At 41.1% G+C, this 18,016-nt stretch overlaps 6 protein-coding genes across 9 annotated transcripts; 2 read left to right on the top strand and 4 right to left on the bottom strand.

Moving 5' to 3' along the window:
• On the top strand, positions 1-1,915 carry LOC124192613 (DET1 homolog). 2 transcript variants are annotated; one of them, XM_046586014.1, is made up of 3 exons: positions 216-498; positions 566-1,315; positions 1,373-1,915. In XM_046586014.1, exons 1-3 carry the CDS (start codon positions 361-363, stop codon positions 1,877-1,879), a joined length of 1,395 nt encoding a protein of 464 aa, XP_046441970.1. In that variant the 5' UTR covers positions 216-360; the 3' UTR covers positions 1,880-1,915. The 2 variants fall into 2 exon arrangements, with proteins under 2 accessions (XP_046441969.1, XP_046441970.1); XM_046586013.1 differs by having other exon boundaries at positions 1-1,315.
• Positions 1,916-3,079, bottom strand: LOC124192622 (cAMP-regulated phosphoprotein 19-A-like). Its single transcript, XM_046586025.1, has 3 exons — positions 2,919-3,079; positions 2,604-2,714; positions 1,916-2,440 (listed from the first exon to the last, which is right to left on the bottom strand). The coding sequence occupies exons 1-3, from the start codon at positions 2,991-2,993 to the stop codon at positions 2,243-2,245; spliced, it is 384 nt and encodes a 127-aa protein (XP_046441981.1). The 5' UTR covers positions 2,994-3,079; the 3' UTR covers positions 1,916-2,242.
• A 363-nt stretch (positions 3,080-3,442) lies between these two features.
• Positions 3,443-6,137, bottom strand: LOC124192612 (nucleobindin-2-like). 3 transcript variants are annotated; one of them, XM_046586011.1, is made up of 8 exons: positions 5,815-6,137; positions 5,587-5,694; positions 5,104-5,505; positions 4,930-5,032; positions 4,668-4,848; positions 4,441-4,597; positions 4,123-4,248; positions 3,443-4,000 (listed from the first exon to the last, which is right to left on the bottom strand). In XM_046586011.1, exons 1-8 carry the CDS (start codon positions 5,950-5,952, stop codon positions 3,533-3,535), a joined length of 1,683 nt encoding a protein of 560 aa, XP_046441967.1. In that variant the 5' UTR covers positions 5,953-6,137; the 3' UTR covers positions 3,443-3,532. The 3 variants fall into 3 exon arrangements, with proteins under 3 accessions (XP_046441967.1, XP_046441966.1, XP_046441968.1); XM_046586010.1 differs by having other exon boundaries at positions 5,788-6,096; XM_046586012.1 differs by lacking the exon at positions 4,123-4,248 and having other exon boundaries at positions 5,815-6,130.
• A 127-nt stretch (positions 6,138-6,264) lies between these two features.
• On the bottom strand, positions 6,265-9,018 carry LOC124192616 (ecdysone 20-monooxygenase-like). Its single transcript, XM_046586016.1, has 11 exons — positions 8,624-9,018; positions 8,384-8,512; positions 8,114-8,293; positions 8,020-8,038; positions 7,659-7,846; positions 7,384-7,582; positions 7,157-7,310; positions 6,935-7,104; positions 6,797-6,875; positions 6,537-6,737; positions 6,265-6,477 (listed from the first exon to the last, which is right to left on the bottom strand). Exons 1-11 carry the CDS (start codon positions 8,763-8,765, stop codon positions 6,370-6,372), a joined length of 1,569 nt encoding a protein of 522 aa, XP_046441972.1. The 5' UTR covers positions 8,766-9,018; the 3' UTR covers positions 6,265-6,369.
• Positions 9,019-9,291: 273 nt separating this feature from the next.
• LOC124192610 (ras GTPase-activating-like protein IQGAP1) lies at positions 9,292-17,366 on the bottom strand. Its single transcript, XM_046586007.1, has 10 exons — positions 17,224-17,366; positions 16,990-17,040; positions 14,550-14,896; positions 12,584-14,473; positions 12,276-12,521; positions 12,035-12,206; positions 11,218-11,970; positions 11,036-11,154; positions 9,722-10,942; positions 9,292-9,653 (listed from the first exon to the last, which is right to left on the bottom strand). The coding sequence occupies exons 2-10, from the start codon at positions 17,018-17,020 to the stop codon at positions 9,525-9,527; spliced, it is 4,908 nt and encodes a 1,635-aa protein (XP_046441963.1). The 5' UTR covers positions 17,021-17,040; positions 17,224-17,366; the 3' UTR covers positions 9,292-9,524.
• On the top strand, positions 15,034-17,165 carry LOC124192617. Its single transcript, XM_046586017.1, has 7 exons — positions 15,034-15,188; positions 15,286-15,379; positions 15,465-15,690; positions 15,769-16,011; positions 16,069-16,358; positions 16,415-16,652; positions 16,715-17,165. Exons 1-7 carry the CDS (start codon positions 15,143-15,145, stop codon positions 16,916-16,918), a joined length of 1,341 nt encoding a protein of 446 aa, XP_046441973.1. The 5' UTR covers positions 15,034-15,142; the 3' UTR covers positions 16,919-17,165.
• Positions 17,367-18,016: the final 650 nt, after the last annotated feature.

Raw genomic sequence — 18,016 nt, 5'->3', positions numbered from 1 at the left:
GATCTGTTCTACAAAATGTTTCGGATTTTGACATCTCAAACCTGCTTCAGTTCTATTTCACATGTGCTTTATCACTAAAAATCTGAAACTTCTAAAATTCACGGCGAATAAAATGGGAATTGCAGATACGTAGTAAAAATGCCGAGTAATAAAAAAGGTTCTGAAAATGATGAACCCCAAATATAGACAGGCTGACCATGGTGAGTTCGAGTTGACTCCTAGAAAAATTCCCTCGCAGAATGTTGTAATTCGACTGATTCGTCGAGAGACTCATGTCAAACCCGGAAACTATCACATTTGCCGATCATTTTATCAAAGTGTTGTCCCAAATTTTACAATTGTCAACATAGAAAAGCCACCATGCTATTTGAGAAAATTTACACCCAACGGCAAGTACTTTATTGCATTCTCTTCAGATCAAACTTCAGTGGAAGTTTACAAATATCTTGGACCAAGTGCAGTAGAAGATTTACTTACAGATGTTCCAGGAACGAGAGAGTTTGTTGGAAATGATACCAATGAAGCTGTAAATTTAAGAAGTAAAGTATTTTCTAAATTCTTCCAGTTAAAGCATACTATTGCTGTAACTCCTGTTGGTGAACAACTAAATCGCGAATGCAGTCTCTTTGTCGGTGACGGAAGATTTGTTATTGTCGGTTCAGCCTCGTACGTTCCCGAAGAGCCCCAGCCAAATTTTTTTGATATTTTCCGTAATAATGAATCCGTATCTCCTCATCCTCGTTCTCCACTAGAAGATTGCTCACTTCACATCGTTGACATCGTCAATGGAAGGCTCTGTGATACTAGAACAATGAAGACCGACAAAATCTTTCTCTCACACAACCAAGGACTTTACTTGTATGAAGACACTCTAGCAGTTCTCTCTGTCCAGCATCAAACGATACACATTTTTAAAATTTCACACGATGGCTATTTTGCTGATGTAAAAACTATAGGTCGATTTTGTTTCGACGATGACGAATGGTTAATCAATCAAGTACGGGGACTTTGGCCTTCGGGTCAGTTGGTTCGTCCGTTTCGAGAGGCAACTGTCAACGCGCTCAAGCATCGTTTACTAGTGTTTCTCTACCGACGAGCAATCAACATGGCTGAAGCCGAAGGGAATCTCTTTCACGTACGAAAGTTCTATCAGAACTTTGATCACATTCGCGCACTCCGAATCTGGAAAATGCAGTTGTTGGATGAGTCACATTTGCTTCTGAAATATGCTAGTGAAGATGTGGTTACACTACGAGCTCCAGACCCAAATACGCAACCGGCCTTCTTTGTCGTTTACAATATGGAAAACGCACAGGTATCTTGATTATAATTAAAAGAAAAAAACTTAATCCCACGTATTATTGTTTTACAGGTTATTAACGTCTATGAAAACACAAGTCAGGAACTACTGAACTTGTTCGAGAACTTTTGCGATTTACTACGCAACGCAACACAAGGATCACCGTCCAGCAACGTATTTGCAAACGTCATTCATCAACGATTCAAGCAGACCATTGTCAGCGCTCGCTTTGGTGGGCAGACGGAAGCCACAAAACGACTTCTTTCACAACTTCCCATTTCAGCACAATCCTATTCCTCTTCGCCTTACCTTGATTTGCAGCTGTTTTCCTATGACGATAAATGGGTTTCGCTCATGGAGCGTCCAAAGACTAGTGGAGAGCACCCCATTCGTTTCTACGTCCGTGAATCTGGACTGCTGCGGTTTCGCATTTATGCTGGTATTCTTGGCCGGCCAGCTCCGCCTTCTTCTGCCCGTCGCCTTGTTGCTTTCACGTTTCATCCAACAGATCCATTTGCCATAAGTGTTCAGAGAACCAATTCCGAATATGTAGTCAATTTTCACGTTCGTCACATTTAAATTCATGATTTAAAAATACAAATCATTTGTGCTGTATTGAAGTGGTGCCACTGTATGTATTTCATTTTTTTAACGGGGGAAAGGAGTCTAACTAGCGTCTTCTGATTTACGGAACTCCTGGTTATTTCTCATCATTTCAAGCGGAAAAAAAATGAAGAGAGGCGGTAAAATAGTAAAGAGCGCGGCCAAAGATTGAGAAAAAAATGTTTTAAAAAAGATTTAAGGGAAAAAAAAAAAAAAAAACTGATGCAGACACCGAAACGTAACACGATCATGAAGATATTACACCAAATTGTATACAAACTGCCCGATACCAAATTCATGCCCGCGAACGGTTAAGACTTTCAGGTGATGTTGCTCTTTTTACATAGCAGGACTTGCCAACTTGCTCTGAATGATGGATGTTTTCCTGGTAGGAACAGATTCCGGAGTTGGAATGGCATCCCCAGTTGGGTGTCCAAGATTGGCAGGTGGGATTACTGCTGTTGTTGCTGCAGTTGGTATTTTAGCTGGTCCTTTTTGTTTTGCCATTTGGTAATCTCCAGAGTCAAAGTACTTTTGCTACAATAAAATTATAAGTGAAATAGAATTAGTTGGTAAAACATTTCAGTTGGCAGATTGCATTCAAACTTTCTCATATTATTGCACAATGGAAAGTAACACAAAACACAGCCAAAAGCAATAACAAAATTAGTTGTTTTAGATAAAAAAAAAGTTTGCTTACGCCTTTGGCAAGTCTCTTTTGCAAGAATGCTGAGTGTCCAGTTACAGGGCGGGCATTGTAACGAGCTTTCAACTTCTCTTCTTCCAATTTCTCAATATCCCTTTGAGAAGCCTATTATGAAATATATCAAAAGATAAATTGAACATACTGATTTCAACAAAATCACAATATGACCAAACAATTTAAAAAAACCAAAAAAGAGAGCATGTAAAGTAAACATACGTGCAGCATAGACATGTTTACACGAGCAAAACGACATGCACGAGTTACTAATAGATCAATTATGTAAAACCAAAATCTATGATTTGCAATTACCATGGTTTCGGTTTCTTCGTTGGATTGAGTGACTTGATTTTCCTTGGGAATGGTCGAACTTTCTTCGCTAGCCATGTTGACTTGTGCAGTTGCTCCGAAAACGGTTTTATGCTGCGGACTCTTTCTCCAGTCCCCCTCGACTTTCTCAAAAGAGTAAAATGAATGCAGAATGCGACGTTGCAATACCATTAAGGCAATATAGGTACGAACGTACTGGACGACATGTAATGGGTTGGGGTTGGGAGGGAATGGATGGAAATTGAACTAGGCTACTTTATTCCTGCCTTATTTATTCCAAACCTTTTTTTTTATTATTTTGATATTTTCTAAGTCTATTTCCTAAATTTTATTAGTTGTTTGCTATCAACTGCGCCTTGAGATTCCATTCATTATTGCCATGCTTTATGACCACCAATATTCAAACAAATGATATATAACAAATGAATTATTTCAGCTCACTGTAGAATTTTTATTTATTTATTTATTCTTTTATTATAGAAACTTTGTTTAAAAAATGGTTGAAATTTGTTTTAATAATTGTATTTTCGTCGATTCGTAAAATATTATAAGACAAGCAATTTGTTTGATAATTGAAATGCAATTAATTTATGTCATCAAACAGTTTTTGCAGCTGGTATTTGCTGTTGGGCAGGCGGGGGTGCAACCGGTTGCGATTGAATTGGGGCCTGCTGTTGGACTGGAACCTGCTGTTGGACTGGAACCTGCGGTTGGACAAGAGGTTGTTGCTGAGCAGGGATTTGCTGTTGCTGAACCGGCTGCTGAGCGATTGGCTGTTGTTGTGGTACTTGTTGAATCGGTTGTTGTTGCTGAGATGCTTGTTGGAAATTCTGTTGTTGTTGCTGAGCCGGTTGCTGGAAATTCTGCTGTCCAGGCTGAGCGAATTGAGGCTGTTGCGGCTGAGCAGCATATTGTGGGTTAGCAGCATACTGTTGTTGTGGGTGACCAGCATATTGCTGTTGCTGAGCGAACTGTGGTTGTCCATAATATTGTTGCTGCGGAGCAAACTGAGGTTGTTGTGCATACTGCTGTTGTTGCATTCTAATCGCCTCTTCAGGAGTTATCTAGAATATTTACATTTTGATTGACTTTAATTTTTCATTTTTATCACACCCTTAATACTGAATCCATAAAACTAATGCAATGCATTAACAATGAAAGACGAAAAACAAACAATTTAACCTACCGGTTTCCCCTGAGCAACAGGAGAAGGATAGTAAGGTTGCTGACCAGCATACTGACCAGGTGCTACACCATAAGGCACGTTGGGCATTCTGGGATGGTTTGGCATCATACCAGGATGTGGAGGTAGCTAATACGGACAAGGGATATGGAATAGACATACATAAGACATGCTCTACGTATGAAGTACGACAAGCTACAAGGCAAAAATTGGCATGATACGCAAAGGGATATTCTAAATTAATTACGCAGTCTAGCCAACAAGAAAAGCTTACATGCATCCGCCGGGTAGCATTGAATAAAATATTTATGTAGTACATACCATTCCTTGGTCAATCAGTCGTTGGATTTCCATTTGCCGTTGATGTTCAAATTCCATGTATTCTTGCTGGCTGTACACTGGCTGCTCGTCAATCGTGTTCCAACCAGGATCACGCTCAAATTCCTGTTTTCGAGTCTGCTCTAAAAACTCGGGAAATCTGAAAAATATTACAACGATCGAAATATAATTAAGTGTAACGGATTTTTTTTTCATGTAAAACAAATTACGAAATTAGGTAGTCTCGGTTAGTATCTGTTTCATTGAAGACATGTTCGCGCATCCTTTCCATCTCTTCGTAGCGTTCAGCCATATCGTCTTCCGGAGCATTGGGATCATAAGCTTTGTCCAATTCTTTGCTAAAAAGAGCTTTGACTTCATCAGGATCCCAATAACCGTTGCCATCCAAATCTGAGTGATGCAGAACAATTAAAATTTGAATAAAGAAGAAAAAAAACAAACAAAAATAAATTGTTAAAACTAAAAACTTACCATGCAAAGCAAAGAAAGTTTTGGGGTTAAAGCTGTCAGGTGAAAGATGGTCTTGTTCTTCCCACACTTCTTCTAATTGTTGTTTGCTACCTGGATGATGCATCTAAAATGAACACATTGAAAAGCAGATTAAATTTTCTGTATGAAATGATAATATAAGTTCAAAATATGTACTTTGGGATGCTGTTTATGTTTTGCTTGTGCTTCTTCCCATGCCTTTTCTTCTGTTTTTCTTTTCTCTTCATCAAGACCCTTCAGTTTGTTCTGATGTTCAAACTCCTTCTGCATTTCATATTCTTTGAATTCCTCCTTCCTCTGTTTGTCAGCTTCTTCCAAATCCTTTGAGGTCTGAACAATAAGCTTTCTCAAATCTTCAGACTCAAAAGAAGGACTTTTATGATCTAAATGGCCTGGAATTTTCAGTCTGCCATCATGAGGGATTCCAAGTCCTCTGGCCCTTTCATATTCTTCCATAGCAAGATGTCTTAATCTTTCCATTTCTTGCCTCTTTAATTCATCCAACTTATTTCTTACATGATGATTCACATACTCCAACTCTTTGGCAACTTTCCCTGTCTACAATTGTAAAAACAAATTTAAAGAAAGAAAATATTTTGGCTAGACAATGAATTATTTATGTTAAAACTTAAAACTTACCCTAATATCTTCAGGATCAGATTTTTCTAGTTTTTGTCTGAAGTCAGGGTCACTTTCCAGCAGTTGCACTACTTCCTGGAGATATCGATTGTATTCTAATCCAGTTTCCTGTAGAGAACGTAATGGGAATGAGTTACAGTAGAACAGACATGCAAATTAAGATATTTCTTGTAGTACTGCCATCCTTTCAATACAATTGACAACTAGAGATTGCAAATATGTACTTACACCTGCTGCATCTCCAACTCCATTTGCATCTGAAGGTTTCTCAGTTGATTTTTTGGGATCAACTGGTGCTGATTCAATATTAATTATCACAACAGCAAAAATGATGACAGCAAAGATAAAATTGGAAAGACCTTTCATTTTAAAGAAAGGCAGGAGACTGTGCGCCTCAACGTTTGCCGACCAATTACGGAAATACCCGAAGGTCGTATCTTACAACGAATGACAGCTACGTTTACTTTACTTTAATACACGTCAGCATAAAATAAACACATATGTGGAGGTATTGGGTAAACAGTGGACTTTAGTCCGCGGAGAATGAACAACTATTACGTGGACTCTTTCGCGGTGCACAAAAATGGAAAACCACTAATAGGTTTCAGCAACCAAAAACTGTTGGCTGCGCTATTAGGCAACATTTTTCCAGTTCTGTTTGAAAAAATCTTCGAAAAATCGGTTTTCATACGTTCAAGTGTATTTCAATATTAAAAGAAATTTAAGGTCATGAAAAATTTAAGGTCATGAATAAAAAGTGATTCGAAATATGTATCATAAATTTCAGGGTCTGTCTTGGAGTGTAGCTCTTATCGGTCCCTTCGGAGAGATAAGAAATTTGTAAACTTGCTCTAAAGGCTTTTGAAAGCTCATGTCAAAAGTTTGTAGTAGCTAGACAGAAACGTAAGAAATTCTTAGGTCAATAAAATGCAAGTTGAAGCAAATTGTACTTTTGCAGTGATGATCAACATTTCGTGTTCTGCAATTCTCTTTCCTGGACACATCCTTCGGCCGACACCAAATGGAACTGCAAGAAACGGGTGGTGATTGACTTTGTCAGCATCAAGCCAGCGTTCGGGAATGAAGCGTTTCGCATCCGGATAATTTTCATCCTGAAGACTAGCAACCCAAGTTTCGCATATCACCATCGCCTAAACAAAATTCAAATAGAAAATGTGACCGACGAGAAGCTGAAAGTCAGTAAACTTACTCCGACTGGAACATTATAGCCTTGGAAAGTAAACGATTTCTCTAAAATACGCGCCACGTTAGGAGCTACGGGTGTTAGTCTATGATTGGAAACGTCGTTAGTAATAAGAGAGATCGGGAAGTGAAAATTTGCTGCTACCTCAAACTTTCTGTGACGCAAGCTTTAAGGTATTTTAACTCTAGCAGAAGTTGTGGAGTTATCGTGACGTGCGAAGAATAAAGAACTCGGTCAAGCTCTTCGTACACGCGGGCTTTTACTTCTGGGTTGCTCACAATGTTGTGTAGAAGAAACAAGGTAGCATTGCCCGTCTTGATAAATGTTTTAATTATGAATTATTATTAAAGTACTTGAAATATGTACCGTTTCAATTCCCGCAGCGACAAGATCGATAAGGGCGACTATTTTATCACGAATGTCAACACCTTCAGCAGTCAAAATTTGATTCAGAACCGGCGACTGGATTTCGGTATTTTCGTCATCACTAAGGGCTTCATTGACCAAATCTGTGAATACGCTTTCAAAACGAAATAACAGAACAATGAATTTTAGGCCACGGGTGTTAATAACATATGGCTCTTGATGTTTACTCATAAATGGTGTCTTCACATTCAGCTAATTTTTTATAGGATTTTGTGGGAAACAACTTCCACCAAGGAAGTCCGTACATGGTTTCATGCGACACCTCAAACAGATTTTCCGTCGCAAACATTAAACGCTCAGCAATCGATGGGATCGAGCTCTTGTTTAAAGCGCCCAGTCTCCGGCCAAACAAAATGGCAAAAATAACTTTTGTGGGAAAATATTATTGCACGTATCATTAAATCAAGAACGGTTAATTGCGCTTTTGGTGCACCAATATTACCTTCTAGTCCACAGCGGTAGATGACTTTTTCAAAGCCATCCACAATGTTTTCAACGCGTTCTTCTTGAATTTTTTCTATGAGCTCATCTGATATGATGCACAATTGCTTTATAGTGTGATCTCCAAGGGCTGTACTGGCCAGCTGGGTTGTTAGTTTGCTTCTCAAATGTTGCCATTCAAATCCTTGGCTGTAAAAAAATAAAATAAAATAAAGAAATACTTTTAAAAGCTTTCTTAGGGGTTCAAAGGCAAACCATGCAATCATGCAAAGATCATTGACATCCACAGGTCATTCAACTTTAAACAGCAACTATGATGCGTCTAATAACTATTGCATATAGATTGGCTAAAAGATACTTACACATTGACCATTCCAGCACCTGTAATTAAACAAAATATGTTTTAAAATTACATGTAAAAATGTTATTATCTACTAAACCTAATTTTACACTCACTTTTGTACCTATCTGGACGAGATTTTCTGTAAAAAATTTGGGCTTCCAGCCCAGGTCTTATTGGATATTTGCTAGGATACTTTAAAACACTTTCAATATCATGTTTGTCATACAGATGAATAATAGGGAAGTTCCACAGGAAGTGCTCTTTAACAACTGGACCATATTTCCTATATTTGTCTAAATAATATAACCAGAGATGAAACACAGAAACAACATGACAGGTACAATTTAACAGCACAGCATTTCTCTTAACTTTAAAGTACTTGCCTTCATTTGCTAAGTGCAATTTATCAAGGAAATAGGGTCCAATCCAAGAATAGAGCCATTGACTTCCAAAAAGGGGTACATGTAATGGGCCAGGAATTTGAGAGAAAGGTTTGGCTGGTAATACATCTCCTAAAAATGTTATTAAAAGTGTAGGTATTAATAATGAACTGGTTTGAATTATTCTTTTGCCGATCACCGTTTTCCACAATAAAAATAATAAGAGATTGATTGTTTTCTTACCATCGTTTAAAAAAAATTTGTTGTCTTCTGCTTCTGGCAGAAAAATTTTGAATGACCATAGAATAAAGTATTTGCTCACCACACGTTGTGTGTGAAGTACGATCAAAATGATAAATCGCTGCAGTTTCTTCAAAACTCCCATTTCAACTGTATTAATACATGTCTAACAGGTGGAAGAGTCCAAGTGTTTGTAAAAAAAAATAAGCAATTTAGTTGGAGAGAAAGAGGGAGTGGACCCCCAGAAGCAAGAATAAAGATGTTCAATTAAAGCTCCAAAGAGATAAGATATAGGCCTAAGGGTTGTTTTTTCGACTAAACGCAATGAGCGATACGCATTCACTGATGCATCCTCGGTTGGAAGCAAGTCAATTTAAATTATTTTACATTTTTTTTTATTTTTGCGCTCATGGGATCTACCCACCCAGACGTTTTGCCTACCAACACAGATCTCATTCCTCACATACGAAAAGGTCGACTCAAGTTCAAGAGAATTCGATCACGCTGTGACGCGCGCGACTTTTCACAAGAAAAACAAACCAGCTATCACATTTCCGCCGTTTTCCCTTGTGAAGGCGCGTCGAGATAACCATCCAATCACTGCTAGGATAAGGCCAAATAATTATATAATGTAGCACAAAACATACAAAGAAAGGAGAATGAAAACAAAGTAATTTCATGATTGAATATATTGTGTATACATAGACGAATTGATGGAAATGGCCGAGGAAACCAATTACAATCACCGGACTACTATATAATATAGATAATCCATACCCGGTTAAGATCAAGGAAATATAAGCATAACAACATGTTGGAAATTAACTGTTTCCCAGCAGGAAAAAGGAGGATAAATTGGAACGAGGATTTCATGAAAGGCTATACAAGTTTAGTTGCCGAAATTTTACTTCTTTTTCAGCGTTTTCCCATAAAATTTCGAATTTAGAAGAAAGATGAGGAGATTAACGTTGATTTTCGCCTTCTTAAAGATATTGAGAACTGTAACGCCCTCAAACTGCATTTGAAGCAAATCCTAAGGGAAAGAAAACACGAATGAATGATGTATAAAATTAATTGGCTGGGTCGATCGAAATTTGATACCTGGATGTTGAGTTGAACTTTTTCGACACTGACACCCATAAATTTGGCCGTGACGTCAAAGACACCGGATTCGACGGCAGGGGATATATCGAAGAAGGTCGACTTGAAATGGGCATGTGGCAAACCTTCGATGTCGATTAAAATGCCCTTCTGGTGCAGTTTGGTGGCTGAATAGTGCAGCATTGTTCGAGACTTGAGGGCGTTAGCCAATTGTAGATGGTTGCCTTCGGCTCGGTGCTGGAGGATACGCTTCTGATTTTTGCCCAGCGTCAAGTTCTTTAGACACGTTTCCAAATATTCTTGGTACGAATTAACTTGCTCTTCGTGGAATTTAGTTTTCTCGTCTAGCAGCCTCTTGGTGGATAAAAGTCGGTCAAGTTCCTGGGAACGAGCACGGCGATGAGTTCGCAAAGTGACAACGTCTCGCGCTAAAGCGGCCACCAAAACCGCGTAGCTATCCGAGCTGGCGACGAGGCCGACCTGTTCCAGTTTCCGCAAATTCCGTGAAACCCTCATCTTCAGGGAATTGAGCACCGTTTCGGTGGTGTCGGTGTTGGAGACGACCCGAGATACAAAGCGTGAACTGTTTTGTTCGGATTGCATTTGTTGTCGGCAGAACTGCGTATAAACGGCTTGCTCATCGATCGATGCTGGCCGGATAATGATCTCTTTCAGGTTATCTCCGTGACAGCAGCGCAAGATGGAAACGAGCATTTGTTTCGTGGCCACAAAAAGCTTCTGGTTCTTCTCCTCTTGGGCCGACACGGACATTTCAAATTTGTTGGTGAGCGTCAGGAAAATTTCCGTCTTGGCCACTTCATTCAAATCCTGGAAAGTTCCAACATTCTCTTTGCTTTCTCCGGCCAAGAGGTACTGGATAGACGGATGGTTGCGCTGATCACCGCTGCCGAAATCGTCGAGAATCTGGTGTAGTGGATCTTCAGGCTCAGGTGCTAAAGCCTCTTCATACTCGACCAAGCACTGGTGAATGTTTGCAACCTCTTGAAGCGACATGCAAACGGTTGGTTTGGTGATCAGAGTTGCTTCGCTGTACTGATCCATGCCAAATTCCACTTCAGGCTCCTCTACTTGGATGCATCCCTTGAAGAAAGCTTTAAACTTCTCGTGACACTCGATAATAAAAGGGTTGAGGCACATTAAATGAGGCGACTCTTCCGCAAATCCTTTCTTAGAAGCAGCAAATTGCAGCATTTTGGCGATCTAGATTTTTTTTAATGTTTCAAAATAAAATTTTTTTAATGTTTCACAATGAAAATGTTAAACTTTGATGAAATAAAAAATCTATTAACTCACATTGCCCAAATTGCGTCGCTGATCCGTCGTCAAAACTTGCGTTGGCGACACCGAGATGATGTCGAAAGCGTCTGGCGAGACGATGGTTGGGTTGATGTACCGATAATAGACCAAATTACCTGTAAATAAAAATAATTTGATTAAAAATCTTCACTACAAAATGTCGGTGGCAATGTTTTTACCAATGACTTTGAGGACGTCTTTTTCAGGAACCAACGGGAACTTGTTTCGTAACGCTCTAGCCAACACTTTAGCCACATAGAGCATGCCGTACGGAATATTACGAATGGAGTAGGTGATTTGTTCCAAAAAAAGGGTGGTTGCAGCCTTAAGGAATTCGATATTAGTTTTCAAGCGGCGTTGAACTTCGGGTTGTTTCAGGGCATCTTCGGCACTAATTTCGTAAGGCATTCCACAAGGTTCTCCTGACGCACTCTCCAACTGGTTGATCCACAACTTGTAAATTTCCACTGGACTGAGATTGATGAAAATGTTTTCTTTGAGAATCCTTTCAACAATAGGACCAAGTAATTCTCGCAGTTGGCCGACGCGGTGACCCTGTCGGCTTAGCTGAAGGATGAGCTTGATGACCAGTGGATTGCCGGTGGAAATGTCGCTCAGGTTGTCTACTTTGTGACGGACCTCTTCTTCTAGCGCACATTTGAACAACTTCAAGAGCAAATATTCTTCACGCAAGTTCGAGCCGTAGTTGTATAGCGACAAGATCATGGTTTCGGGCATCTTTTGTGGCTGCAGGAAGAGTAATTTAGACAAATAACGTGGCTCAGTTTGCAAAAGATAAAAGAGGTGCTGATAGGCTTCTAGCTTATGACGGCCCGTTTTGGTCAGCGAGAGTAATTCAATGCCAGGTCGAGTAAAATGGTGATTCTCAGAGCTCCTTTCCTGCTGTTCAGCTGCTTTGTTCACATGTTTTCCTATGAGATAATCAAAGAAAAATAATGGAATGTCACAATAAATCTTTCCGTACTCGAAACTTACGAAGTTTATGGCCGTGTGCTACCACTTCCTGCAGGGCGATTTGATTCTTAACCAGAAGCCCGATTTTAATATCCATCGTATTGAGATCCTTTTCGAGCTGTTTATTCCGACGAATAGTTTGCACGACGTCACTCTTTAGTAGCTGAACTTGCATCTCTTCATCATAATCACGCTTTATTTTTTAAAAAAATCAAGATATTATTAGTTTGTCTGTTATGAGTTATTCAAATTGATTGTTTACCTGGCCGATGTCCAGCAGATGAAGGAAACGACGCAACGTACACAGTGGCATATCCCCACGCTTGATGGATCGATATGCCCGTAGGGCCAACCAGCGTCTCCAGCACGCTTGAATCAAAACAATGTCGTCGACAAATTGTGAAAAATACTTAAAATCTCGACGTTGCGGCTGTCGTTGCCACTCTTCTTGTTGGCGTTGCTGCAACTGTCGATAGCGCTGCTGTTCCACGACACTACGCCACCAAGACTGGAATGAATAAATACTCATTAATTTGAATGCTTCTTTACAACAACAACCAAAAATCAAACCTGGATTTTGATGACCGAACTGACGTTATTGTGAAAATGATGTAAACGGAAGGCGATCTTTTCCCGCACCAGGAATCCTCTAGCGCAAGCTTGCAGTCTGATGATTAAGGGTTCCATATCATCGTCTTGGACTACCGACAGGACCAAGTCTTCGAATTCACGAAGCCCAACCAATCCAGAGTCGGAATAGTCGCGAGGCTTTTCCCAGCTAATCTCTTGCGATTTGGCGTTGAGGTAAACGGGAATCCCTTGCTCCAATCGATGCATCACCCAGGCTTTGGAAGGCGGCAATTGGTCAATCCGAATGCCTCGAATTCGAGTGCCCAATCGCTTGGTGCACGTCTGAAATTGTGAGCGACTCAAATCGGGAAGGTTGATGTAAGGTGAGTTTAAAGTATCAACGAATCCGGCTGGATCGCGCAAATTGTTGAGGCCAGTCACGACCAGGCAGACTTCCTCAGCTTCGGTGGCCAACTCGCGCGATCTACGCAGCATTTCTTCGACGTCTTCCATCGACAAGAAGGCATCAGAGTCTTGTCTTCGCCTTTTGGCTTCGCTCAACGTCTTTAGAAGCCTCAAATAGAGTGGAGCCTGTTCCTCGATGGGATCCTGATCAGTTAGACCAGTAGAACCGAGAAGGACGGCCAACTGGATCGCGTCTCCGCCATCTACGGCCCGTTGAATCGACTGGGCGATATCACCACGCTCCGCATCTTCGTTCACTTTCAGGATGCATGACTGGATCTCATTGTGCGTCAGCACTGTGCAGAAATCTCCCCGGCGGACCTTTCCGCGGCGTAGATCCGTTAGCGCCGCCATGTAGGATTCCGTGAGGCTTGTATTGAGGCATTCAAAGCTGAGCATAGGTTCCTCCAATACGAAGAGCAGCTCAGTCACATTCCGACCGTCGACGGCTTGCGTGACTTGAGCCACTTGCGTTAATGTGCGAATGGCGCCGCAAATCATCTCGAAGCTGAGATCTTCTTCAGTGACGGAGCGGAAGTTGTTCATTTCCTCGTGATAAAGTGCAGCGGCGAACTCGAGCACCACCAGTTCGGACATGGGTTCAGTGTCAAGTAGTTGACGTAAAATTCGAAGGGTGCGGTTCGGGTCAGAACCTTCCAGCGACTGGTTGACGGCATTGACGTACTTCTGACGCTCGAGAACAGATTCTCTTTCATGATTGACCTGATTAATCAGCGCTTGAACGTCGCAGAGTTCGATCCCTTTGTCACCGCAAATGGCGACGTGCAGAGCTTTCAAGTAAGCGTGGCAGTAATCTGGGTTAAGCCGTTTGATTCCGAGAATTGGGTGCGCCAGCGCCGTCATCATGCGAACGGTGTCGCGACTCTCAACTGACATGGCGATTTTCTCCAAGGCCGAAAACTCGTTGACAGAATCCAGCTGACACTGAATCTCCGATCCAGTCAAGAGCTCGTCGTAAACATCGGCGGTAAAGTCGCTGTTGAGGCTTCGTTCGCGGGACGATTGTTTCTTCTCATCAAGAGCGTCGATGAGAGATTGCAAGTAGAGGTCAGCCAGGCTGGGATCAATGTCGCGCAATTGGGCTGCTGGATGCCCCATGGCTTGAATCATTAAATCGCAATGGCCGTCTTCTGTGGCTTTGTTGACGGCAATAATGGCAGCGTGATGTTCAGCAGCGTCGATCGGCAGCTCACCAGCTAAAATGCCTCCAATTTTACCAAACTGCGGCATAGTTAACCCGTAGCGCTGGAGCTCCCGGCTCATCAATTTGACAGCTTCGTCCGAGAATTGGGCTTTTCCGTACAAGCTGGGCATGGGTGGCGCTTTGCCCAATCTGTAGAGGTACAGGCTAAGGGCGTGGATGCTGTATATGACGCGGGGCATATTCTTCCTGTCGTAGAGATCCTGTTTTTGTTTAAAAAATAAACGAACTGTTAGCATCGGTCATATTAATGATGATGATGGAAGAAAATCAATCAACCGTTGTCTCGGGCAGAAAAATAGATGGCAGTCCCAGACTGGACATGGCTCCCAGCCAGTGATTAATATTATCTGTGTGTCTGAAAGTTAGGCCGGCATCCCTGTAGCGTGTTTGATCTGCGTCGTAGATCTTTTTCAGAGGCACCGACTGCGGTTGAAAGCGATGGGCCAATTTGGCTAAAAAAACTCCGTTGCGTAAAGCTTCTTCCAGTTCAATAGACTGGGGAAGAGGTTCGCGAATGCACATTTCGATCCATGTCTTCGTTTCCTCCAATCGGCAAAGATACTCGTAGGCGATTTTTTCCTGCCTCTTCTCGTCCATCTGATCGGCAGAAACGCGAATTCCATCTGAAATGATAAGAAACAAAAGTAGCAAACGTTAAATATCATAAAATAATCGCCAAACGTAGATGTGATTGAGTGAAAAAAGCCTCGGGGGGAAATGTGAAATTTGACACTGCTCTAGCCATAGGAGCACATCTGGAAATCGTCTAGTCAACAACGCATCAACGTAGATAAAAATAAAATCCCCTCGAGACTCTTTTCATTTCACTTCAGCTCTATTTCCTGTGCCAGTAGAACTCTGTTGGCGTCATGAAGTGGCTGAGCGTTTTTTTCCTGGTTTTTCTCTGCGCTTCGGGTAAGTATAGTGGCGGAAAATACACAACCTCAAAAGTTACTTAATGATCAAGCAAATGGTTCAAAATGAAAATCTGAATTTTTTTTTTTTGGCACAGGAACTGAAATCGAGCCAGGAGATCCTGAGGATATTGGACCCGATGCTCCTCAAGGCACAGCTCCACCGACTCAAACCTCTGACCTCCCCGAAGAGTAAGTGAAATGTCTATATATTCAAGTTTTACTTAGAGTGTGACCACATCAGCAAAGTTTCAGTGCGCTTTTCGTGAGTGAATAGGACAAAGATTGAATTGAGTCTGGATGCGCGCATTCGTCAGCTGTTGGAACACTACAAACAAGATGATCCGCTCGGCATACCGGGAGTGCCCATCCCTGATCCCATGCCCATTCCAGATTTCGAAGGCGATTTCCCAGCGGCAAAAATTAAATTCTCTGAAGCTGAACTTCAGCAGCTCTCCCAGTTTCGCATCAATTACGTCAGAACCGACCTCAAAGATTTGAAGGTAAAAAACTCTACTTAAATTAGATAAAAATGGTCTGAAAGATATTTAAAAACGCTTCTTTTCGGTTGGTTTTCCAAGGTTTGGATTGGTATGACTTTCGACACTCTGCAAGTGGTCGGTCGATATCGTATGAGCTCCTGGTTCAGTACCTCATCAGGCGACTTTAACGTCACTCTAATCCGCGTTCACGCCGAAGGATTCGCCGGATTAGTCGTCGACTCTGAGGGTCTCATGCAAGCTACCAACATTACCTTCGATGTTGGCTTTAAAGACATAACCATGAAATTCGAGAATTTGGGATTTTTCGGTAGTCTGTTTCAGGTAATTTTGTTGTTTTCTAAAACGAGACCAACACAAAAACGTCGATATTAATTGCAGGGAATTATCAACTCGGTTGGCACTTTCATCTTTGATTCCATCAAACCGTTGATTCTTGGTCAAATCAACGATCAAGTTCAAACCAATGTCAACAGCCAGATGAAGAAACTGAATCACATTCTGCCAGATTCGGTGGCACCCTTGGATATGGCAATGGCTATGGGAAGAGCAGAAATCCAAGAAAATGGAATGGACCCGTTCGAAATCCCAGAATACACTAGCATTCTGGGAACTGGGGTTGTTGTGAAAATCTTCAATGGAACGCTGCATGGGCTCTCCACGATACACAGGTACAACGCTTCTAGAATTAAATGTCAAATCGAAATATTGCAGCTATGTTGTTTAGGACTGGAGATGTAATCTTCAACTTTGAGAATGGATCCCTGGTAGTTGGAGCTCAAGCAGCTACTCAACGTCTAAAGGGGCATTTCAATTGGCAGCTGGACTTTAAAGTTTTTGCACCTAGAGGTAAAATCAGCCTTCAAATTGACCACCTTGACGTCAAGATAGGTTTGAGTCAGCCAGTCAACGTTCAAAAGAAACCTAGGCTAGAAGTTTTGCAAGTCAACTTGGGGAACATTCAGGTAATGAAAAAACCTTTGTGGGATTAATTTAAGTGAATGAGACTTAATTGTAACTTTTTCAGGCTCGTTCAACTGGGACGGGATCAGTGGACTATCTCATTGAATTCGCTGTCAACTTCCTAATCAACGGTTTCAGAAGTGTAGTCCTACGAACAATGGAGAAGCCAGTTACCTTCATCATCCAGAAAGAACTGGACAAAATAGATGTTGAGGCTATGATTGAAGAGCAACTGCCCAAGTTAAGTGAGTTAAAGAATGATTTGTAAACCCAAGTTCCCCTTAAACATGTTAGACTAACATTTGGTATAAAGTAAAATGTGTGCTATTTTCAACAAACCTGGGTCAGATGACATTGCTGAATTCTCCATTGCTTAAACTGAGAGAAGACCTGTAAACATACAAATAATTCTTTTAGAACAGAAGTAAATCGACGGGAAAAAAATGTCTTGGGCATACATGCCTCCTGTCATTTTGTCCATACAATATTACTTCAATACACAAAAAAGAAATAAACACACAAGCTTAAATATAGTGTACCAATAATAATGAAAACTTGATAATTTTCACATACTTTTAATTAAAATAATAAAACGATGGTTTTGAATAAAACATGTAGAGACATTAGATTCGTTCTGTTTCAACTTCAGCCTACTGGTCTACTGGTGGTTTTTGAATTTTCAAATTCGTCTATCCTATCATGACGATCAACGATAGATAACCGTTTCAAGGCGGCACCGCCAGATTTCTCCTAGTACCTTCAAAATATTCTTACAGATGGCGCGCGTGAACTTTACATTATTTAAATCGCTTTTTTCAATTTTATCTTTATGTCTTTGGAATTATCTTATAAACAAAACAGTAAAAAAAGGACATCCCCCATTTTTGAATTGACACCGCTGTAGTTTCAAAAATTCCAATGCCGAAGAATTTCGTAAAATAATTTTTAAAAATTTGTATGCTTTTTAAAGAAAGACGGTAAATTTAGATTGTCAAATAATTCAACAGTGTCGGCAGTGCAGCAGCAGTCCCCCGTTTAGCCGATATTATTATTCTTTGTTATCTGCGTGATGATAATAGCCAGACCTCATACTATATATGTACTAAAGCATTTGGCCGTTCTGCTGGCACACTCGTTGACATCCGAGTGGGTGCGATTGGAATGGGGTTGATTGACTCGTTCTTATTCGCCGTCAGTTGTTGTGAATAAGTCCCCAATTCAAAAGCCCAGCCAGCCAGCGAATCTTTTGAATTGTTGGACGGTGGCGCAACGAACGCCGGCCTCCCCCCAAAAGTGATCGACACGCTCCGCTCTCTTTGGGGCGAGCGACGGTTCGACCCCTCTCTATTGTTTCGCAGCACGCGCT

This window comes from Daphnia pulex, chromosome 4 (assembly GCF_021134715.1).
Source record: "Daphnia pulex isolate KAP4 chromosome 4, ASM2113471v1".
Lineage (NCBI taxonomy): Eukaryota > Metazoa > Arthropoda > Branchiopoda > Diplostraca > Daphniidae > Daphnia > Daphnia pulex.
Note: the sequence above shows the minus strand (reverse complement) of the source record. Positions and strands in the feature narration are given on the sequence as shown.

Bases quoted from the DNA above. Each gene is read 5' to 3' on its own strand.
- LOC124192613 (XM_046586013.1), top strand. From the start codon at position 167: ATGATGAACCCCAAATATAGACAGGCTGACCATGGTGAGTTCGAGTTG. The intron at 1,316-1,372 runs GTATCTTGATTA...ATTGTTTTACAG, and splicing joins ACAATATGGAAAACGCACAG to GTTATTAACGTCTATGAAAA.
- LOC124192610 (XM_046586007.1), bottom strand. From the start codon at position 17,020: ATGGAGAATTCAGCAATGTCATCTGACCCAG. The intron at 14,897-16,989 runs GTTTGTTGAAAA...TTATCATTTCAG, and splicing joins AGCAATGTCATCTGACCCAG to ATGGAATTCGCGTTTCTGCC. The intron at 11,971-12,034 runs GTAAGTTTCGAG...ATTATCTCATAG, and splicing joins AGCACACGGCCATAAACTTC to GAAAACATGTGAACAAAGCA.
- LOC124192616 (XM_046586016.1), bottom strand. From the start codon at position 8,765: ATGGGAGTTTTGAAGAAACTGCAGCGATTTATCATTTTGATCGTACTT. The intron at 8,294-8,383 runs GCAAGTACTTTA...TATATTATTTAG, and splicing joins ATTGCACTTAGCAAATGAAG to ACAAATATAGGAAATATGGT. The intron at 6,738-6,796 runs GTAAGTTTACTG...AATTTTGTTTAG, and splicing joins GCTATAATGTTCCAGTCGGA to GCGATGGTGATATGCGAAAC.
- LOC124192617 (XM_046586017.1), top strand. From the start codon at position 15,143: ATGAAGTGGCTGAGCGTTTTTTTCCTGGTTTTTCTCTGCGCTTCGG. The intron at 15,691-15,768 runs GTAAAAAACTCT...TGGTTTTCCAAG, and splicing joins CCGACCTCAAAGATTTGAAG to GTTTGGATTGGTATGACTTT. The intron at 16,012-16,068 runs GTAATTTTGTTG...TATTAATTGCAG, and splicing joins TTTTCGGTAGTCTGTTTCAG to GGAATTATCAACTCGGTTGG.
- LOC124192622 (XM_046586025.1), bottom strand. From the start codon at position 2,993: ATGGCTAGCGAAGAAAGTTCGACCATTCCCAAGGAAAATCAAGTCACT. The intron at 2,715-2,918 runs GTAATTGCAAAT...ATTTCATAATAG, and splicing joins ACGAAGAAACCGAAACCATG to GCTTCTCAAAGGGATATTGA. The intron at 2,441-2,603 runs GTAAGCAAACTT...ATTTTATTGTAG, and splicing joins AAAAGAGACTTGCCAAAGGC to CAAAAGTACTTTGACTCTGG.
- LOC124192612 (XM_046586010.1), bottom strand. From the start codon at position 5,952: ATGAAAGGTCTTTCCAATTTTATCTTTGCTGTCATCATTTTTGCTGTT. The intron at 5,033-5,103 runs GTACATATTTTG...TGTTCATTTTAG, and splicing joins AACATAAACAGCATCCCAAA to ATGCATCATCCAGGTAGCAA. The intron at 4,249-4,440 runs GTATGTACTACA...TGTCCGTATTAG, and splicing joins GACTGATTGACCAAGGAATG to CTACCTCCACATCCTGGTAT.